At 42.3% G+C, this 22,256-nt stretch overlaps 1 protein-coding gene and 5 non-coding genes across 10 annotated transcripts in view; 1 reads left to right on the forward strand and 5 right to left on the reverse strand.

Moving 5' to 3' along the window:
• Nucleotides 1–22,256, forward strand: part of nrxn2a (neurexin 2a) — a 136,708-nt gene that overhangs the window by 61,271 nt on the left and 53,181 nt on the right. For 3 of the 5 annotated variants that reach the window (XM_037119311.1, XM_037119315.1, XM_037119314.1), the window contains 6 exons: nucleotides 2,249–2,275; nucleotides 7,721–7,840; nucleotides 7,923–8,304; nucleotides 10,554–10,744; nucleotides 11,089–11,262; nucleotides 12,291–12,410. In XM_037119311.1, coding sequence (XP_036975206.1) covers nucleotides 2,249–2,275; nucleotides 7,721–7,840; nucleotides 7,923–8,304; nucleotides 10,554–10,744; nucleotides 11,089–11,262; nucleotides 12,291–12,410 — 1,014 coding nt within the window. The remainder of the gene's footprint in view (nucleotides 1–2,248; nucleotides 2,276–7,720; nucleotides 7,841–7,922; nucleotides 8,305–10,553; nucleotides 10,745–11,088; nucleotides 11,263–12,290; nucleotides 12,411–22,256) is intronic. The other 2 variants (XM_037119312.1, XM_037119316.1) reach the window with 1 other exon arrangement.
• trnar-acg lies at nucleotides 19,428–19,500 on the reverse strand. The gene has a single exon. It is a non-coding gene; the product is annotated as a tRNA-Arg (tRNA).
• trnar-acg lies at nucleotides 19,924–19,996 on the reverse strand. Its single transcript has one exon. It is a non-coding gene; the product is annotated as a tRNA-Arg (tRNA).
• On the reverse strand, nucleotides 20,598–20,670 carry trnar-acg. The gene has a single exon. It is a non-coding gene; the product is annotated as a tRNA-Arg (tRNA).
• Nucleotides 21,943–22,015, reverse strand: trnar-acg. Its single transcript has one exon. It is a non-coding gene; the product is annotated as a tRNA-Arg (tRNA).
• On the reverse strand, nucleotides 22,170–22,241 carry trnah-gug. Its single transcript has one exon. It is a non-coding gene; the product is annotated as a tRNA-His (tRNA).

Raw genomic sequence — 22,256 nt, forward strand, 5'->3', positions numbered from 1 at the left:
GTATTTTTACACATCAGTTAGAGAATAATCACCTTTTATTTCAGGAATAAAACAGGAACAACAAGAACAAAACAAGAAGCTATAGTAGAAACTAAATAATTAAAAAAAACAAAACAGGATGAATACTTTTTAAGCAACTGCAGGTGTGTGTATTCTGCCCTCTCTCTCTCTCTCTCTCTCTCTCTCTCTCTCTCTCTCTCTCTCTCTCTCTCTCTCTCTCTCTCTCTCTCTCTCTCTCTCTCTCTCTCTCTCTCTCTCTCTCTCTCTCTCTCTCTCTCTCTCTCTCTCTCTCTCTCTCTCTCTCTCTCTCTCTCTCTCTCTCTCAGTTCATCCAGTGGTCAGGTCCCATCTGACCGTCTCGGCTCTTTCAGCCCTTCAATGGCTTGTCTGCAGTTCAAGGAGAAGGCAGTCAGGGACCAGATCCATCATTACTCTGAGATATTACCACTTAGACCACTCACGCCATAGATGTGACCGCTGTAGTTCCCTCCCTCCACATTTACTGGCCTGTCCAGTTTAGAGTCGCTTCAGTGAACAGTGGGTGCCAGTGATGGACTCACACACACACACACACACACATACACACACACACACACACAATCTCTCTGGTCTCTGGCTGTCTGTATCCACTGCTCTGTGATGGTTGACAGCTTGAGAGCACACCTCAGCCACATGACTTACACCAATGCATTCAAGTACAGTTGGATAAATTGGTTTAATAATTCAGACCGCGCAGAGGATAATCGGGTGAATCCATTTTAAAAGCAAAGGTGTGAATATTGCAGATGGATTTAGAAGACGTCAGCTCTTGCAGACGTGAGCAGATGTTAGCTGGGTGTCACATTTGTGCTTTATTTATTTACTTTTTTCATGGTGTAAGGTTCATTGTGGCTGCAGGTTGTGCAAATCGCCCTTTTCCTCTGTATTAGACTTGGATGATGTATTACCATCTTGGCCAGAAGTTTGGGTGTGAAGAGTGAAGACGGATCAAAGTTTGAGATTTTGAGTAGAGTTGCATCAGTGCAGTAGGTGAAACGTACGATACCCTTAAAGGGGCTCTACGTAACAACTGTTCAGTCTTTACATGTATTAATCACATTTTTATTGGCAATATGTGAGCGGATTAAAAGTGTGAAAAATGAGACCTTCCCCTATTTTACTTTTTAGTTGTTTTTTTTTTCGTTTCCTTCACTGTTTTACATAAGTCCTCTTACATGCAAAATATTTTTAAATTTAAAAGGTCAATATCCACATTCGCTGAAGCTCCTCTCTCCCACAGAAAACCCTGCTCCTTAAACGCTTCGTCAGTAGTCCCACCTTTAATTCTGTGACATCAAACTACGTCAGTCCTGTCACACATTTTCATAATTTATGCCTAGAGACTAGTTTGGCACATGAGAAATTATTTGGCTGGTCTGTTGTTGTTAGCTGCGCTGGCCCAGGCATGCATGAGCTGACCAATCAGAGCAGACTCATATTCAGGAGGGGCAGGCCTTAAAAAGACAGGAGCTGAAACAGAGCGTTTAACGTGCGCAGAATATGATATACAAGAGGCCAGTGCTTAGATCTGACAGGAAACAAGTTCTTAATTTAAAATTCATTATAATTACAAAGATTACCTTAAGTGCTACCGTGCAGTATCCGCGAGTGGCTCTGTGTCGTGAATTCACGATGCCTGTTCAAGTGTTAGGCTTTAAGATGGATAATTCAAATCCAAATGTTAAGATCTTCATCCAAATCTGACACGTCTTCCATTTTTTTGTTCTCAGCCTCACACACTTTTTCCTCACAGCGCTGCAAGTTTGCCTTTTTTTACCCCGAAGCAGTATGTCAGTAAAACTATCAGCCGCGGCATCAGAGACAGTCAAGATTCATTTGCCGACGCCGAACGTAAGCAGTGGCGTCAGAGCCGATACCGACGCTAAAAATAAATACTGGTGCACCTCTGCTTTTATGGTCAATAAAACTCTTATTGATCCCGACTTTGATCTCGTCTATTGTACTCCCAGCAGTGCCAGACACACGCTGAGGTTCTGCTTTACACTCGCTGTTCCTTTTTTTTCTAACGTTATGTGCACCACAGGGAGGAAAGTGGCGGTTTAGACTCTCCAGGCTGTCCCCGGATGGTGGGCTCTGAAAAGCACTGAACTGTCTGCAGAATGTACCTTGAAGGATGTGAAATATTCTCCTCTCTTGTGCTGTTCCCTTTTTTCTTTTAATCTCACCATCTCACTCTCTCTCTCACCAGATTGTATCAGGATAGACTGTAATCTCAGTAAGTGTTTCCTATGATTATTTACTGTACCATGATTCAGAGAACACTGTGCACTGCGGTATAAATATATGCCTCTTGCTCAATTCCTTTATCAAACACAACACAAGTCATTCATTCTGGCCTACAATCTCCAGTGTTTACTGCTTTTATCCTACTCACAATCATCATTATAGAGATAAACGAATGAGACTTCACTGTAATGTATGGTTGAATATAATTGGATCTTTTTGCTCTGCACCCACAAAAATCCATATTATAGTAACAATTTTAATTACACATTTTCTCATTATTGCAGTGCATTAATATTGTAATCAAACAGAGCTAAATTTGACATACAGTAGTCTGCTGGTGTGCTGCAAATGAGTGTCATTCATTTGCCTGTGACAAATTTTCTCACACAGCTGATAATTGGGAACAGTCCAAGTACAATCAACAATTATCTGTGGAGAGAAAAGCAGTGCTCAGTCTCAGTTAGGAGAAAAAAATGTGATTTTGTTAGTGGGTAATCACACTGCAGCAGCAGAGCTGAGTCAATTTAAAGCTTAGCCTGATATCTGATCAATAGATTAGTGTGAGACAAGACTGTCGGCGATCAAAAAGACTCGCTTCTGCTTAGATGTTGAAACCGGATAGAGAGATTACAGTTGGTTGCAGCCAATTCTTTTTATTTCAGGAAAACACACGTCGTGCAGCATAATCTTTATGAGTGAATTAAATCACCAGATGCCAGTTTTTTTAATGAGAAATCATTTAGATATAATAAATGTCTAAGTCTACCCACTCATCGTACATCAACAGACACTTGTTATCTTCCTTTTGTTTTAGAACCTAAAGATTTTAATTGGAGGAAACATCTTGGACCAGATGGTCCATCAAAATGCAAAATGAAGGGACTGAATTCAGTGTCTAAAATCATTCATCGAGGAAGAAAAAATACTTTAGAAAAACATTCAAGACAAGACAGGACACCATCAGATACATATTTGCACCATAGGGCATTTAAAAAAGCAAACATTATTCCGGTGATCAAACGGAAAGGCAGATCCTCCCCTGTATCAACAGAATTCATTGTCTGATGTTTCATATTCTTTTTGAAATGGAGTGGTCCTTTAGCTCATACTGCAGTAATGTTAGAATTTATGATGGAGATTGACGCTCCCACCTGATAGTGAGAGACAGGCAATTTAAGTCTGGGTTCAGGCTACAGCGGTGGGAGGAAGAGATAACGGCTATCGCCGGTGGAGAGGTGACCGCTTCTCTGATATGGATCATCTAATACAGCGGGGGCCTATGAACGCTTTAAAAATTATCACTACAATCGAGTGCCGGCTGAAAGCTTGTTTCCAGCCCTCATGTTTGAATAATTCCGGGATTATTGTAAAATAAAACTGCTGATGTTAAATCTCTCAGTGATTTGCAGACAGGCCTCGATATCAGCCATGATACTGGATTTATGCTTACCTTTTTGCAACAACTGTGTATGTGCTCTCAGACGTGTTTCAACATTTCAGCATGCACAGTAGAAGGTTCACTAACCTGTAGTCGTCACTGTGATTTTGTCTCCTGTTAATCTATTGATCTGAGATGCTGATTTAACAGCGCTTTATACACTCTTGCTGTTGCGACACATTTATGATGCTGAGCCCAAACGGCAGTCTTTCATGTTGAATGGATTACATTGGGGTTTTTTTCTCTGATCAAGGTGAGTAGCGTGTGTGTGTGTGTGTGTGTGTGTGTTTCTGCGTGCGTTCGTGGGTGTGTGTGGATGATTTGACACAGAATTGAGGTGTGCACGTACCGTTTTCTATAAACCAGTTCAATAATCTGCCTGCGGGAGAGACATTAATAGCCATTACGAGTGGTTCACGGCACTCAATAGCAAGTGAAATATTCAAAAGAAATAATTATACGGGGAGAACAAGAAAATATATTGCACGCGACTTATTAAAGGAAAGGTTGGATATATTTAATCCACAGGTACCTGCCCTAGAAGTATCTGCCAGCAGATGGCATTGTACCATCACACACTGCTCACAGAACATTTTGCACAGTGCTGTATTTGCTTCTCTCTTTATGCACAATAAATGGTCTTCCTGGTCAGTTATACTGTTTGCATGCTGCGCCAGTGACCTCTCCAGAGTTTAATGTTACAGATTAAGATGACGATGGATGGCTTGGTTAATGGATTTTATGAAAATGGAGCCAAATTTCCAAATTGCAAGAATGATCTGCCCGAATGATTTAGACTATCATCATTTAGTGAACGCTGTCACCGGGGAGATGAGACATTTTGCGCCGCAGACTCATTGTGAATTTAGAATATCCCTGTTAAGAGGCTGCTTTAAGGGATTACGGATTTCTCAGGTGAGGCGTCTCGCACGCGTGTGTCTTATTTCTAAAGGAATCAAAGAGACAAGCCCATCTGCGGCCGCCTCTTTGGAAGTTGTCAGTGGGAGGGTAATAGTTGCGAGAACAAATGTTGCTGCAGTGCTCTTCATTAATTCTCTGGAATCCGGGGAATAATGGTACGCTGCACACTTTTGAAACGAAGCATTTGTTCTAACCAAATTACCATAGCGTGCTTTGATTAACACGCACATCCTGCGTTCAAAGTCTCAGCTCACTCATAATGCTGACCTGTAGAACCGCAGCGTGCCTTTGAAGTCATCCTTGTTTGAAAATATTAATCAAATTCAATTTTAACTGAGGATCAAACTGGACAAAATAAACCCCGTACATGTGCATGGCGCTCTGGAGCCCCTGGAAGCTGAGCTTGTGAAGGGGACGGCTCTTTGAAGGGAGCCCACATTTCAAAGGGTTTACAGTCAGAAGTGTGAATACATATTACACTACACCGTTTTACTACCCACTGCAGCGTTAGAGATGGATCGCTATATGAAACACGGAGAGTGCAGTCAGCTTTACGATGTGTGCTGAATTTATATGTGCTGAGATAAAATTCATCATGACCCCTCTTTCAAATCATGTTAGTTCTAGGGGTAGGCCCGAGTAAGGCTTAACAACAATGTCTGTTTTACTTCATGATGTATATAAATTGAATCAATATATGTGGACAAGAACTATGCTTCACTGTACATTCAGAGGCTACTTAAATCATAACAAGACTACAACTTCAATAAAACCAAATGTAAAATCTTGTGAAGGGGCATCTTCCCAGGGGGCATCCTGATAAATCGCTCTGATCCATGCAGACTTGCTATTTTTGCATAAGATAAAATTTTCAACTTTTCAAAATGTTGACAGCGCTCCTACCATACCTGCGACAAAGCCTAAATGTCACGTTACGCATAGGCTATGGAAACTGTTTTTGATTGTTATTTGAACAGTTTGATCATTGCCGTTGTGAGTATTTGACTGAAAAGCACACCTTTATCACTTACATGTAAATGTGTAGAGGCTACATCACCACAAGTGCCTAGTCTGCACTAGAGAAGAAGTCATGCTAGCAAGCTAGCTAGTGCTACAACAAGCCATTACTATTGCCCCCTTCCAACACAAACACACATACACACAAACACATGTGCACACAGGCTCCCATTTGTCATATTGCTACGAATGTTTAGCCCGCACTACAGCAAGCTAATATAGCTATCATAAAGTAAGCTTCTACAATAATAATACATTTCTTAGCATTAGTCAGCTATTATGTTTTTGTGTTAGTTGATAGTGTATATGCTTTTGAAGAACATTTGCAAGGCTAGATTATTAACATATTCACATATATATCCTAAGAACAAAGAATGGAAATATTAAACAAACTTACCAGAAACAGGTTCTTTTGATTTCTTCCAACCAGTAAAATGATTTTGATGCCATTCAAAAAAAAAAAAAAATGAGCAAGGCCAGATCCATCCAAATAGAGAGCTGAACATTTAAAACAGCTCCATCCAGGGGGCAGGAGGGAAATCACAGTTTCCCAAAAAAATGACACTTGCAAATGAAAAACAGGACCAGAGATATCAGCGCTTTTAATTTCAACATGTCCTCCTTTCTAGTCGAAACCTGGCCTCTGACCTACATTACTCACATGTTGGAGATACTTGGGTTTTATGCTAGCAGCGGCTAACACAGCCTTGAGACACTAACCTGAAACAGAGCTAAGTGGCCGGCTGCAGAGGTCAGGTTAGCACACCAACGGAGGCAGACTCAAGTGACGTCACTTGAGGCAATTTATCAGACTTCGTGGGGTTATGAGAGGATAATGTTTGTCCCATGTGCAGTCACATCAGTGGTCTCCGAGCCTTGTAAACAACCATTACTGTGCGAAATAGTTGGAGACCCCTTTTATTGCTTATCCAACAAAGTTATGCCCAGTTGACAAACACCTCAATACAATAAAACACAAGTTAATACCTCTCCGGCCGTGCAAGAATTTGCATTCTGTTTTTCTCTCTTGGTATTAAGTTGTTTTGGATTCACATGCTGACACGAGATAGCGGGGTAGCTCTCCTTTGAGAAGCACAGATAAGATGAATAGTCCCTCCTATCCGGCGCTATCTGCTCTTTTATTACAGCAAATCTGGTGTGTAGCTCTGCGTTCGTGATAGGGGTTTACAAGGTAAACAGTTCTCCTCTTGGGTTGGACATGATTCCAGCGAGTGGTTTGTTTTGTCATTACCTAACTTAAGTCCATCAAATATAGAGGGGGCACGGTTTGACGTGATTGATCCGTCTGGCGCGCGCAGTCGATATCCAGCAGTCGGATGGCGGGTACCGTGGCGCAGCGCCGCGAAGACACTTGATATGCAGCCCCGGACAAAGTCTCCCTTATTTCCCTGAGGATGAAACAGTGAAGTGTTCGAAAACCAGTTGATGTTTTCCATTTATTGCCCTCTGTACGTCCCCTGTAATTCTCCTGCACCCTGAGCTCAATTAGACAGACAAACCCCTAAAGGCGCAGTCAGCTTAGGCAAGGCATGGCCAATTAGTTTCCCAAGCGATGTCAGAACTCCTTTGAACTGCCGTGTCGGCCTGTTGCATAGGCACTGATTCGGGATGACGGTGCTGCAGTGGCATGCTTCTGCACTGTGACCTATTTTGAAACCAGTGGGGGAAAAAAGCAGAGGATAGCGCAGAAATGCTGAAACTTAAAGCTGAATGTTCGAGCCAAGCCTCTAGATAACAACTAACATGTCTTCTAAAATGACACTATTAAAGGCATTGAAAGCATGCTATTTCAGTAGAGAAATTATTTTACACTCTCAGTTTTTTGTTTGTTTGTCTCACTCTTCATCTAACTTACAGTAGCATTTAGTGAACGCGAATTATCGGTTTTCAAGTGACCGCTAATGGCTGTGCGTGAGTGAGCGATTCTGGGAGTGAATGAATGTGTGCGCCCTGACGGTGCTTGTCATCTTGAGAGAGGAAAGAGTGCATACTGAGCCGATCTGGCGTGATTGTCACTTGCCACCTTTCTCCTCTTAGGCAAGGGGCCAGAGATACTCCTGGTAGGTGAGAAGCTGAATGACAACGAGTGGCACACGGTGATGGTGATGCGGCGTGGGAAGAATTTGCAGCTCTCCGTGGACAACGTGACGGTGGAAGGTACGGTAGGACTGGAGGAGCCGCGCTTACAAAGGCATTTAGAGGGTATTTGAAACTTTAAGCTGCGTGTTTGGTCTCGCAGGCCTCATGACCGGCGCCCACACCCGCCTGGAGTTCAACAACATCGAGACGGGGATCATGACAGAGCGGCGCTTCATCTCCGTGATGCCTTCCAACTTCATCGGCCATCTGCAAGCGCTCTCCGTCAACGGGATGCTCTATCTGGACCAGTGCAAGAATGGAGACATCTCCTACTGCGAGCTGAATGCGAGATTCGGCATGAGGCACATTGTTGCCAATCCTGTAACTTTTCTAACTCAAGCCAGCTACTTGGCCTTCTCCACCTTGCAGGCCTACGCCTCCATGCACCTGTTCTTCCAGTTTAAGACGACCAGTCCAGACGGCCTGATACTTTACAACTCTGGGGACGGTAGTGACTTCATCGTGGTGGAGCTGGTCAAAGGGTAAGTGCTGGGGTGCTGATTACTGTCACCATTAATCGATTAGATTAGATTAGTGAAAAATGCTCATCACAGTTTTTCAGGATCTAAATTGACGCTGTCAGATTGTCAAACCACTGGTCCAAGACTTGACACCTTATAAATGACAAAGAAAATCAGGAAATCCTTACATTTAAAGCAACATTATATATGTTACTTTTTCCCTTAGAATAACAGCTTCAAAATCATTTCGATGGTACAGTTTTTTTTGGAACAGGGTGAATGGTGTCTCCGTCTCAGCCACTCCACCCCCTATCAATTGTTCTTGCACTGTGTAACTTAAGTGAGAGGGTAGAATCACAGTGTTACATCCATGTTTTCTTCAACATACATGTTTTAAACATGTAACATTGTAACAATGGCATGAGTTTAGCTTGTTGTCAGCACCTAAATTACGCCTGACAAATTGTTACAGACCTGTGATTTGCATTTACCATAGCGGCGTTGCACTCCAGCCGTCTGGAAAACGATACAGAGGTACTCTACTGCACCACATTCCCCAGGCTGTGAGACCTTTCAGTTCATCCTCCACACTCCTGCCTAGTTTGTTTTGTTTAAACCCTTGTGTTGTAAAAGAATTATGATAACTTTACCTTGCAACCTTGTAAAAAAAATGTACCCGGTAAGGGGGTGAAAGTGCACTTCACGGAAAAATGTTCTAGCGCAGTAATGGCCTCAATTTAAAACTACAACATTATATAAAATGAAATAAAAGAGGTCGGCCTTCCTAACACGGCCTGGTGCAAATATTTATGTCCTTCGTAACACCATTGGATGATGTTGACAGACTGGAAAGGGAGGGGGGGAGCATGTTTAAACGGCATCTGAACTGCATTGCACGGGTCAAACACGCTTAAACAAACTCATTTGAGCCTCTCACTCACCAAACAGTGGCTTCATAGTAGATTCTTCCAGCTTAATTGACGTGTTTAGGCAAGTGGTAACACCTGATGAGGGACAGCCTGTTCCTCCTCTGAGGCCTCTCCACGGGCACGCTGTGTTGAGTTTCACAGACATCAGGAGAGCTCAGAGGATTGTTGCATGAAAAGCCACGTTGTCTGATTTTTTTTTTTCTATCCATGCAGATAATTGTTGCTCTTATGTAACACAGGTAATGGCTAATATGTTTGGATTGCAACTGCGATGCGATTACTGGATTTAGGAACAGTAACGCGCCGCACTACTGCATCGCAGACCGATTGTTGTTTGACCCAATACAGCAATCGAATAATTGACTAATCGTGGCAGCTCTAGTCAGGACGAGGAACGACAGAAGGGAACAGGAACAAACTATTTATATATACACCCAATTTTGTACCTGTATAGTCTTTTGTTTCAGTGCTGCAATATGTTCGCAAAAACTGAAGGCATATGAATAGTCTACCTCCCTTTATTCTTTAAGTTACCTAATCATGCTTCTCATCTTGAATCCGTCAGCCCGCAGCACTACAGAGGGACAGAAAATAGCTCTAAAATCATCTGCTCATCATGAATTATTTTGTTAAAGGCAAAGAAGCGCCGAGAGGAAGTGGGAGTGCCGAAACAATAGCTGCCGTTACGACAGCATCGGTGTCATTGTCACGCGCGAAGACCTGCTCGTGCACATTTGGCAACCAATATGTTCCGAACGTTTTTATTCATTGTAAATACTTTTTTTTTTTTCATTTTTTTGTTACAGAGAATAGCAGAGAAAGGTTGTGGAAAACAAAGCAAGCAAAGCAACAATTGCAGCTTCCCACTGTCAAACCCTGCACAGACTTTCTCTCAGTAAGCAATTAGTCAGCGGGAGGCCTTGTTCGGCTCCGCAGCCTGCAACAGAAGCTCGAAAAAATGGCAACCAACACTTCTGTCACAGTTTTCAGACTGCTCGGTGTTATGTGTGAATTGTAGCAGCTTGGGTGCTCCTTAACTTTGATTCAGACGAGATCTAATTTTTGTCAGTGCGCTGTCTGCTAATTGAGTTTAATATCGTGACATCCCTTAAGCCTTAATGTGTGTGTTTACGTACACGCTGGAGCATTTGAACATTTCTGACTTTGAGCCGCCTCTGTGGCAGACAGCAGCTGCGTAACCGTGATGCTCTAATCACACGGCAGTCTCATACATAATGTAATTGGATTATTCAGTTGTCTAGTCTTTAAATGGCGTAAGGTTTGTAGAAAAATAACACTGCGTAAGAAATGCTGATTGTAAACATCGGCGTTGTCCCCTAGGTACATCCATTATGTTTTCGACTTGGGGAACGGTCCGTCGCTAATGAAGGGAAACTCTGACAAGCCGCTCAACGACAACCAGTGGCACAACGTGGTGATCTCCCGCGACAACAACAACGTGCACATCCTGAAGATCGATTCCCGCACCGTCACTCAACACGCCAACGGAGCCCGCAACCTGGATTTGAAAGGTAAGCCGTCCGTGAGAGGTGTTTAAATGTTTAGTCCTTCATATTGAGCTGCATGAGGGGGAGCAGACTTTTAACAAACATTGCTGAATATGACGCAGTCCAGTTTGACACCACTTCTAACTCTGACCAAAATGCTGTAACATGAAATTGAACACCGCTATGCCAGTAGCAACATGAATACATGGTTAAAGCAGTCTTTATGGCAGACCACTTGTATTGGATTGCATAAGATTGTTAAGGTGTAAGTTGTTTTTAGAACAGAAACACCAACATTTACTCGTTTGTGACATGTAGATGGTTTTCGAGAGAGAATTTTCCTGCTGACCCGCTCCTCTGTCTCATAGGTGAGCTGTACATTGGCGGCGTTGGGAAGAGCATGTATGGCAGCCTGCCCAGATTGATAGCATCCCGGGAAGGTTACAAGGGCTGCCTGGCATCTGTGGACTTGAACGGGAGACTCCCCGACCTGCTGGCCGATGCCCTCCACAAGGTGGGAGAAGTGGAGCGCGGCTGTGGAGGTGAGGCGAGGGGCGAGGGGCGGGGGATGCTGGGAAGTCTGAAACACCTGTGAGTCATTCCTGTAATCTGATTTCTTACTGTTTCCAGCGGGAGGAACTCAGAGTGGCGGCTCACGGAAAAACTAATTACACCACATTTGTTATGGCATTAAACAGCTTTGTTGAACGCTCCATTGTGATTGGCCGGTGAGCACATTCTGCGGTTTTATTATTTCCGATTATACATGCTAACACGTAATAATTTCAAGTCCAGCTGCTATTGTGGAACTCTAATCAGCCAAGAAAGCACTCAGTAGAGCGCGGAGTTCTGCCAAGTTTTAAGAGTCTCAAGTCATCTCCCCTGGTAGCCTAAACTTGCACCGGAAACACTGGGTACCATAGCAGAGTTATGTAAGTGTACTCAAAGTTTGGCTTGAGGGTGACACGTAGGTAAAGGTCGCGGCGTCTCAAAAAGACAACAGACATCTTCCTCTGTGGCGCATGAATAAGCAAAGCCAACAATGTGAGTCACTGAGGAGATTTGATGATTAGAAAATGATTGCTGCTTTAACTATATAGCAGGGTCTCTAAAATAAAAAAAAGATTTTAAAAAATGAGGTGATTAATGATAAACCCTCCTCTTGAAGCAACAAGGTTACTTCGGAGACTTTTTGGTCTTAGAACATCTGTATTGGGGAAAAAGGTCGATTTGTTTAAGACAAGGTGGTCACAGTGACAGAAACACAGAAAATTGATCACGTTATCTTTGACCTTTAGTTGGAGGTGATTAATAACCAGCATCAGTCGCTGATTAAGTACTGCAAAGCAATTTAACCTACTACGTTTGGAGGTTCAGCACTCCTTTCCCTGGGAGTCATAAGTAATAAAATCGTTCCGTCCGAAGACTAACATCTTTAGTCTTATTTTGCAGTAATGTCTGGCTCTTCATTAAATATAATATGATAACTCCCACTGGATAAAAATAAAGATGCATGCATTAAAACGAGGAGGGGGAGCAAGCACCTGGTAAATCTGTCTACACCCTGCAGGTCCCAGCACCACCTGCACAGAGGACTCCTGCCACCACCAGGGAGTGTGTCTGCAGCTGTGGGAGGGCTTCTCCTGTGACTGCACCATGACCACCTACGGGGGGCCGTTCTGCAGTGACCGTGAGTGCAGTTGTATTACGTCCGGGTGGGTAGATAGGAGGGGAAAAGTCTGCTTTGGTTTTGAATACTCCACTGGTCACTACAGGGTAAATTACGATAACGATCAGATCTCGCCGCTGAGTGATTGGTCAGTCGTTCAGTCGGACGTGTGTTGGCTTAAAGCAGGGGTTCTCAAAGTGTCACAGCCCTCAGGAACATTTTGTGTGGTGACATAAAAATGTACATAATACATGTATTTTATTGTAATTATTCAATTTCTGTTTCATATTTAATAGCCGGCATTTAATACACCAATCAGATGCTGCAACAGGCAACGTGTGGCATCTTGTTACTGTCATGGGAGCTGCGTTCTGTCATCAGTGCCATGATCTTAAGGTGACAGCTCGGCAGCTGGGATTGAAAAGCCATCACAGTTTTGGAGAATCAGAGGTTTCAGCAAAGGAGGATCAACTCTTGATCCTCCAGCATCATATTCTCTCTCCGTGAATTGGCGATCAGACATCAAGTCTTTGAGAACTCCTGGTTTAAAGGCTGTAGCAATGAGCCGTGGCAGATGTCGTCCTAGGTTACTCAAATTATGTCCTCTCACAGCCACTCAATGTGGGTGTCAGGGCAGCCTGGTGGTAACCGGTTGGTTGGTCTGTCATACTTTTTAAAGGGAAAACAGTGTATCAAAGAAGACAAAGAGCCGTGTTTAATCTCCAGAGAAACACATTTTTCAGCTGATCTAACTCAGCGGTTTCCAACCTTTTTTGGCTTGTGGACCCTGCTCGTGGCTTCTCCTGACAGGAGTTGACAGTATTATTCCCTTTGAAGGATTTTAGAGCCCTGACGAAATGAAAGCATGAGGTATTTCACAAACAAAAAAGCGAAAAAAAATTGAGAAAGGGAAAAAGTCAGCAAAACATTAACATAATTCTGTGTAACTGAAGTATTTCTCCCTTTTTATGCTCCTTTAATCATCTGGTGGCTCCTAGTTGTTTTGTATTCGGGACACTTTGGTCGGGAACACTGATCTAACTTGTTGTGACTGTTTTTCGGTGTAACGAACTGCAGACATTTCAGATAAATCTGCCCTTACGACTACAAAACCACACAAAAGCGACAACATGCTGACAGCAGCAGAGGCACACGTGATATTCTCTGTAATTGATTGCACATTTTGAGCAAGTTTCGAGGATATCCAAGTTCATTTTTCTCCCTGTATGGAATTGAACTAAAACCAACGGCTGCCTGGAAGGTAGGAAATCAATCTAAAGACTGGTGTGCTTTTGGGAAATGATCAGCAGCGATGCAAAGTGGAAGTTATTTGTAGTCAGTGGGTAAAGCAATGCTATACCACTGAAATAGTCCTTTACAAACAGCACCAGTAATGCAAATTATTGTACTGAATGTGTTGAAGAAACACATGTACCTGTCTCAACTCTATATTTCTAAACACGGACATAAAGTGTTTAATAGTATATTTTGCATTCATTTGAATACACGGCGAATTTGTAACTGGAGGGATCGATGGCACGCCAGTCGCACATGACACACTGACAGCAGCACATTTCAGTGTCTGATGGCTGCTTCCACTCTAAAGAGCCCTCTGTGTCTAAAATAATAAGACCCGACTTTTACCAGAAGCTTTTCATACTTATAATAGCAGGAGATTAACATTAAGCTTATTGGTCCAGTGGTCACGGCGAGTTAAGCTTCATTTGCTGCAGAGTCATTTAGAATAACTGCAAGAATTGTGCCTTCCTGGTAATCATTATTAAAATGTGCTGTTATGCAGCATTGTTTTAAGAGAGGGCATTACATTCTCAAAACTCTGTAGGGGGGCTATTGGAGGCTAATTTGATGGTAATAGTGGGTGTGAAACAGCCATGTTTGCATGAAAATACCTGACATTTAGTGTACAGTACTTGTGAGGGATGATACCCCGACCAGATGGTCATTATGAGGAACTGATGGACGACGTGGAGGCCAGGTAGTTCCTGATTATGGACACATTGAAGGGCATCAGCCCGCATTTACCCGTGGTCACTTGCCAATGAAAAAGACTAATATTGTGTATTTGTAGGTGTTTTGTGATGAAGTTTGACTAATAGCTGTAAACAATCATTAAAGCTCTGGAAGGTTCTAATGTAATGAAAACTATGTTCAATACTCCAGTAAATAGGACCGACCAAAATCTTCAGAAAAATCTGACTATAGTACATTCGGTCTCTGTTAAGTTGTTCTTTTATAATACCGTTGGTTTTTGTTGTTTTCTGTTTTTTCTTTTTTTATTGGATTGTTTCTTTAAGCTTTAAATATTTTCCTTAATACATCACCTTGTGCCCTGTTAAATGTGACTTCTCACTTTGCTTTGCACTGTTTGTACTTGCTGTCATGATGCCCATGATGTTTTTGTATTGTGACATTGTCATTGGTAAAATGACAGTAAATTGGACGGACCTTAGATTGGACATCACATCGGGAGATGAACTAGTTCACCCTTTCCACTCAGCTGTTGGTTAGATAGCTCACATAGTGCGCGCACAATTGAAAGTTGGTAACATTGTATATGGCAGACGAAGCGTCAATATAATTTCTCAGCCGGTTAAACAACACCAACAAATAAACACCTCTTACCGCTTGTGTGTTACAAGCACCGTCCTGTGTTTTTCGGAGGATGACACGTTGAAGGGCTACTTTTTGTGTCACAAAGAAGATTTTTTTTTTTTCTTATTTGGTTTATTTCAAATGTGGAGGTGTCTGCAGCCATTCGAGGCCAGAGCCACTCATTGTAGACACAGGATATAGCAAACAGCAAACTACTTGAGGGGTTCCAGAGATGTCTGTGCATCAAAAGTTTATTGACATCCTCCAGCCAATCACAATCAAGTATTCGCCCAGACTATGGTTGTAAGTATGTTTATATGTAAGAAGAATTTCGATATTTTAAGAAAACTCACCTCATCAGTGATGAGTCATTTATTTAGTCATCTACACTGATCATAGTCAATCTAATTCCATAACTTAGGCATTAAAGACGTTAAATCAACTTTTTACTCGAGTAGACCCATAGCAATTACTTAAAGGCACTTTAGTTCAATATCAAAAAAAGCTGCTTTCCTGTTGTTTCCACACGTTGCTTTATTATTCAGCTTGCTTCCAGTGTTACAAACTTACACACACAGCCAAATGTGCTTGCCGCTGTATCTATCGATCTAACCTGAAAATCAATAGTTTGTCCTCTGTAGTCTTTATCTATTACAAACCTTACTGCCCTAATACTGTGCACCTGGATGAAATGTATATCACGGTGTTCAAGCTGAGTTGTTCTCGCCGCGGCTGAGTGGGCAATGTGTTGGACTTAACAGGAGAGGAGGGCTGCCCTAGTTTACAGCTGTGTTTGTGCGTGTTTTATAATGAATTAATAATAGACCCAGGTAATAACTTCCCAGATGCCTGTCAAAAACAGGAGGAATACAACAGAAAGAAAAAAAAAACAGACAATGCTACAGCAAGTGGCTGTTACACGTCGCTCCTTGTTATTGTTTTAATAGAAAGGAGCCACGTAATTCAAACTGCTTTTTTTTTTCTAGTTGCCTTTGTCGACAAAATTCCGGTCTCGGGTGATTTCAGCGGATTCATTTGGAATTCAGCATTTCTTCAAATGAATAACTTCTAAAATTAGCCCTTTTTTTATTACGTCTGTTTCCATGCAGATAATAGCTCTCAGCTGGTTCGTCTAATTAATGCAAAAGAGAATAAAGTGTGTTGTTGATCTTTATTAAACATGATAAATATTCCTGTGGAGAGAGATTACACGTTAGTATTCAGTGTTTCAACCCCGATCACACATTCAAAGGCAACGCCATGAAAAACTGTTCCTAACGTCTTATTAGAAACATGAATTTATATTTTCTGTAATTGCAGCCGGTTTTGCCTCACATCACATCATCGAAGTCTGGAATTCAAATAGCTGCCTAAGGCTAAAACTTTCACAGCACGCTCTCTAACAAGTGTTGCAGGGCATGAATGTATGCACAGTAATATTTGGTGGCTAGAGATGCGAAATCTGCTTTTTTTTTTCTTTTGAAGGATGCTAGATACAGATTTTGTTGATTTCAATGATGTAACACTGCGCTTCTGTCAATATGTGCTTTTAATACCAAATTTTTGGACAGGAGCTGCCAAAAGCAAATATTTCATTTTTTATAACCGGCAAATTCTCAGTAGAAAGAGAACCTTTTTCATTGTGAGATTACAGAAGCACTGCTGTATAACAAAGTGTTCTCCACCCATGCAGTCATACAGGCGACTCTAGGGTATATTCCTTCGTTTACGAGTCTATTATTTAACAATTAACTGCGAACAAAAAAAACATTTTCAAGAAAAACACAACTCCTTTGCAGAATTTGTGGTTTTCATCTAGCAGCGTTCAGGCAGGACTCTCAATCACCGGGGTGGTAAATGGCATGGCTGACCGACATCAAAGGTCAAACCAATACATCAGTCCAGCGCCGAGGAAATAACAAGCCTCATGCTTCACATTGAGCCATCATCAAAATCATTAAAACAAATGGAAAATGGGACAATAATGTGAAAACACGAACACATGCGTAGGCGGGACAATGGTCCTGCGACTATCCGTATTAGCTGGTGATGCCCGTCTCATCCGCAATCTGGTGCTTTGTTTATCTCACCAACATTAAAGGCTAACAAATAATCCTCCCACCACTGTCTTCTCCCGTGTCTGTGCATCAGCGCAGAAGGTCAGCCTCCAAGCAACCGGCATTAATAAGAACAGGAGAGTGGTGGACTTTACTGATTTTTGACCGTCACTCCATCATTCAAAACTCTGGGTTTCATAAGGCCTCAAACAAAAGTATGGACACTTGTCAAACAACTGCGGCTCCCTGGCTGGTATTTGCCTCAGCACGTTTTTTTTTTTTTTTTAAATTCACGTTCGGAAAAAGCAATTTACCAATTATGCTACAGACATCTGTGCTAATTACCTTGAGGTCATCGTCTCATCTCCAAAGCCACACAGATATATAATGATGTTCTGTGCTTGATTCCAGCGCTTCTTCCCGTAAACATATGGAGAGCGTAATTATTGGTTAACCTCTGCAGTCGCAGACAATTGTTTCGGCATATTCATTAACTGCTTGTGTGTGCACGTGTGTGTGTGTGTGCGCATGTGCTTGCAGATGCCTGTGTGAATGTCTATATATATATATTTCCAAGCAAATACAGCTACTTTTCATGTCAAAACAGAACATATAATTTTATACTTAACTTCCTTTAAGCCTATGAAAAACTATGATGAATATATTCTCATGTCTCATGTCTTTGATATAAACAACACAGTGTTAAAACACACATCAGACTGTTCATCCATCTTTTTTCGCCGGTTGTCTTCTCTGTCCTCCCACCCACCGCTTCAACATGCAGTGTACACCTCACACGTTTGACAATCATATGAAACGCATCCCGAAATGACATTTACCTAACTGCAATGGTAGCAACCATCAGCCATCTGCAGGATGGAAACCACCTTGGCCATTAATAAATCAACATTTCCTTTTGAATTCTTTAATTCCCATGGATGCGAGGCAGACTGAAAATTGAGCCTGTAGCCTCCAGGCATGCAGGCAAGGTACAGTAACACAGCACTAGATAGCAGCTGTCTTCCTTTTTCCTGTTTCATGTGGCAGTTAGCATGCTTTGGATCCAGGTTTCATTTTAATTATGCCAACAAAAAGGAAAACTACAACGGATTTCCATTTCCAAATGTTATATTTTAAGAAAAGAAGTTTCATGTAAACCTGTGCAGTATGCATACTATAAATAAGACAAGTTGGTCCTTTTACATTATTTGATTTGTCAAAGGTTCTTTCTGTAGATTTGTAACCAAAGCAAATGTGTACGTATGTAGTCGCGATAAATGGCAACGCACTCTGTCGTAAATGTCATAAAGTGTGACAAAACTGCAAGCCTAAGTGCTCAATCAAATCCAGTTCTTTCCTTTGACCTTCACTTCAGGTGGAGTCATTCTCGATTATGAGTGTCTCCCAAAGGCCACAAGGATAATCCAGGATAGAGGTTCAGACATAATCTTGCGCCCCGGGACCGAGGCTCAAGAAAACACAGTGCTGTTCATAGCATGGTGACCTACCCGAAATAGACTTGTGATACATGTCTGAGTCAGAACAATGTAAAGCCAACAGTCTGGACCGCACTCTGGATCAAATCGAGCAGATACTGTATGTCTTTAGGAGACTTACATACTTATTGTAAGAGCCCAGATACAACACACTGACAAAGAAAGAGATTAGGGGCGGCGAAGCCTGACTGTTGCATCGCCTCACGTCACTTGAGGCGATGCAACAGTCAGCTTTCGTTGCCAAATAGCTACAATTAAACACACTGCAAAGACCACAGCTGTAGGCTGACTAGCTCGTACGTTCTGCGCCTGTGGGCCTGGTACGTCAGGGACCTAACACTGACATATTGAACAGATTTGAATGGGAGCGGCCATTGCTTTTATATACATATACAAGTCATGTATGCACTTTGTTATTCCAGCATGTGCTACATTCCCTTGTGTCCTTAAATAACTTAAGCAGCTGATGTTAGAATAAATATATTCCACATCAATTTACGAACTTCTGAATTTATGCAAATAAAGTCTACAGTGTTTAATTGTATTGTATTGTAAGTATGTGGTAGTGGAGGTGAAGGCAGATAGCTCCACTACCCACTAACCTTGTATCCTTTTAGTGATATCATATTTTGGGATTAGAATATAAACTAATAACACTACTATTTAAATTCTATGGGTTTCCCAAATGATGCATCATAAATTAATTCTACAGACATTTTATCGAGTGCAACTCTGAACAGTATGTTCTTCAGGCCTGATTTATTTTAAAACACCAACGGAGCATGCTGCATGATAGACATCAAACTAAACAAGATGCTTTCTGTTCAGCCACTATTCTTTGGTGATTTACAATGATATGCTAAAGGGTACATCGAGCTAGCCAGGAGTCGAACCTAGAATCTTCTGATCCGTAGTCAGACGCGTTATCCATTGCGCCACTAGCCCTGTGCATGCACACAGCTGGGCTCTAGTTCTTTGTAGACAATGGGGGGGAATGCTGGACAAAAGACTGCCTGAGTCTGAATAAATAGGGCCTTTACAGCAAAATCATCTGGAGTCATCCAGTTTCAAACTCTGTGTATTGAAACAGAGGCTGCACGTTAAAGCAGTGATTAAAAAAGATACAACTTACAGCTGCTGCCATGACCTGTATGCAACTCAGGGTTTCTACGGCCACTAAACATTATATGAACATGGCAACTTGGTCTGCTGAGTACCTCCTTGTACTGAATATTGAATATCTAACTTAATACTATAATATCTGGATGTATTGTATTCTGAAATTGTGTGGCAAGAAGACATCCAGGTAATTTGTTGCACAGTATGTAGAGGACAAGGACTAAGTCCTTCACAGGCTAAAGGGAACATCGAGCTAGCCAGGAGTCGAACCTAGAATCTTCTGATCCGTAGTCAGACGCGTTATCCATTGCGCCACTAGCCCTGGGTTCAGTGCTGTCTGAACAGCTAATTCCTCACAGCATTTGATGCGAGTTATGCTTAGTAGGGGGGGAAGAGCTGTTTTTTTCCTAAAAGCGATTAGAATATGGGATTTTGCACAGTATATGCATGAAGAGCAGTAAAGTTACAAAATGTAGAAGCGCATTGTAGAAACAACACCAGAGGGGTTCCCTTTGCAAATGCTGCCGTGACCCGGATTTGAACAAGAGTTGCTGCAGCCACAACGCAGAGTACTAACCACTATACGATCACGGCCTATTCTGCCACCTACCAGCTTCTTGTTTTAGTGTGTCCCTGCTGTGAAACAGTATGTTTTGAATTTTGAATATCTAAACTGATGTGTCATAGAAGACAATCAAGGTCATCAGAGGGCTCATGGAGTGCCGCTCTGTATATTCTTCAGCTTGAAATGAAAACAACTGGTATCAAGAAACATGATTGCTGTACTGTTAGTACTACTTGAACAGTTGAATGGCCAATTAGGTATTATTTGGTTTCTTACAGTTATAAATGTCCTTCATTGCACAGGATGTAGAGTGGCAGTATTGACAAGAGGACCAAGTGCTTCATACTAAAGGGAACATCGAGCTAGCCAGGAGTCGAACCTAGAATCTTCTGATCCGTAGTCAGACGCGTTATCCATTGCGCCACTAGCCCTGTGTTTAGCATTGCCAGAACAGCTGACTCCCCACATCATTTCATGCGAGCTGTGTTATGTGTGTGGGGGGGGGGTCCTGAAAGCACTTCTAATATTGGGTTTTGCACAGTAAACTGATGGAGAGCCTTCAAGTTACAAAATGTCTACATTAAAGCACAGGCAAAGATACCAGCGAGGCTCCTCTCGCTCGTTCTGCCGTGACCCAGATTCGAACCGGCGTTGCTGCGGCCACAACGCAGAGTACTAACCACTATAAGATCATGGCCTCTTCAGTCACCCAGCAGCCTCTTGTTTTAGTGTGTCCCTGCTGTGAAATGACATGTTTTAAGACATGATATATGTTAAGGTTTGAATATCTTAACTGATTTGTCATAGAAGACAATCAAGGTCATCAGACGGCTTACGGTGCTCCAATCTGTATATTCTTCAACTTCAGATGTAGTTTTTCAAAGATAATTATGGAGCAACAGGATTCCTTGCTGGCTGTCACTGAAGGATTTTGACAGCTTCTACTCGTTGTTGAATAGCCAAGTAGGTACTATTTGATGTTTTTCAGTTGTAAATGTCTTTCGTTGCACAGTATGTAGAGTGGCAGCATTGACACAAGGACCGAGTGCTTCACACTAATGGGCCAGCCGCATGGAAATGCTTTTGTGTGTAAACGCACACGTTTTGCATCGTTTTGACCGATCATCCACATGGATCCTGTAAACACAGTGCCTGCAAACACACTTTTTTGAAACCTGGTCTCAGGGTGGAAAAATCCAAAAACACTGCCCTTGCGTTCTCATGTGGACAACAAATCTGCATACTTTGTGTATCGATCACACCATCACCCCACCTGTAGACCTCTAGCCTTTGACCGCTTAACCCTGCGACGTCTCATAACAACAACAACAACAATGGTGGACTACATGCTTGCGTTCGTGCCACAGAAGATATTAAGCCTATGAGGTTTACAAGGAAAAAATATTATGCTCCTCTGCCACTACGCTGAGCAAATAAGGATTATGGACAACTGAGTAGCCATTTCCGTCTTCTTCTTGCTGTGCTCAGTTTCTCCTTCTACTGTCTGTTCGTATACAGTGCGCAACCTTTATGCGCATTCTCCATCACATCTTCTCTGTTTTTGGTGAATTTCAAGCGCCACGTATAGGCCTGCAATATGAACTACAGCATGTTGAGTCATTTCCAATGGATCTGTTTGGCTGCAAACATTATTGAAACAATGCCAAGGAAGAGTAAATGAGGACATGGCCTAAAGGGAACATCGAGCTAGCCAGGAGTCGAACCTAGAATCTTCTGATCCGTAGTCAGACGCGTTATCCATTGCGCCACTAGCCCTGAGTTCAGCCCTCCTTAATCAATGATTAGATTAGAATGTGGGGTTTTGCAAAGTAAATGTATGGAGAGCCGTCTAGTTACAAAATGTCTACATTGAAGCGCAGGCTGGAGTGATTTTCAGCAAAGATATCGGAGAGCTTCAACTTGCAAGGGCTGCCGTGACCCGGATTCGAACCGGGGTTGCTGCGGCCACAACGCAGAGTACTAACCACTATACGATCACGGCCTATTCTGCCACCTA

The sequence above is a fragment of the Acanthopagrus latus genome, chromosome 13 (genome assembly GCF_904848185.1).
Source record: "Acanthopagrus latus isolate v.2019 chromosome 13, fAcaLat1.1, whole genome shotgun sequence".
Classification (NCBI taxonomy): Eukaryota; Metazoa; Chordata; class Actinopteri; order Spariformes; family Sparidae; genus Acanthopagrus; species Acanthopagrus latus.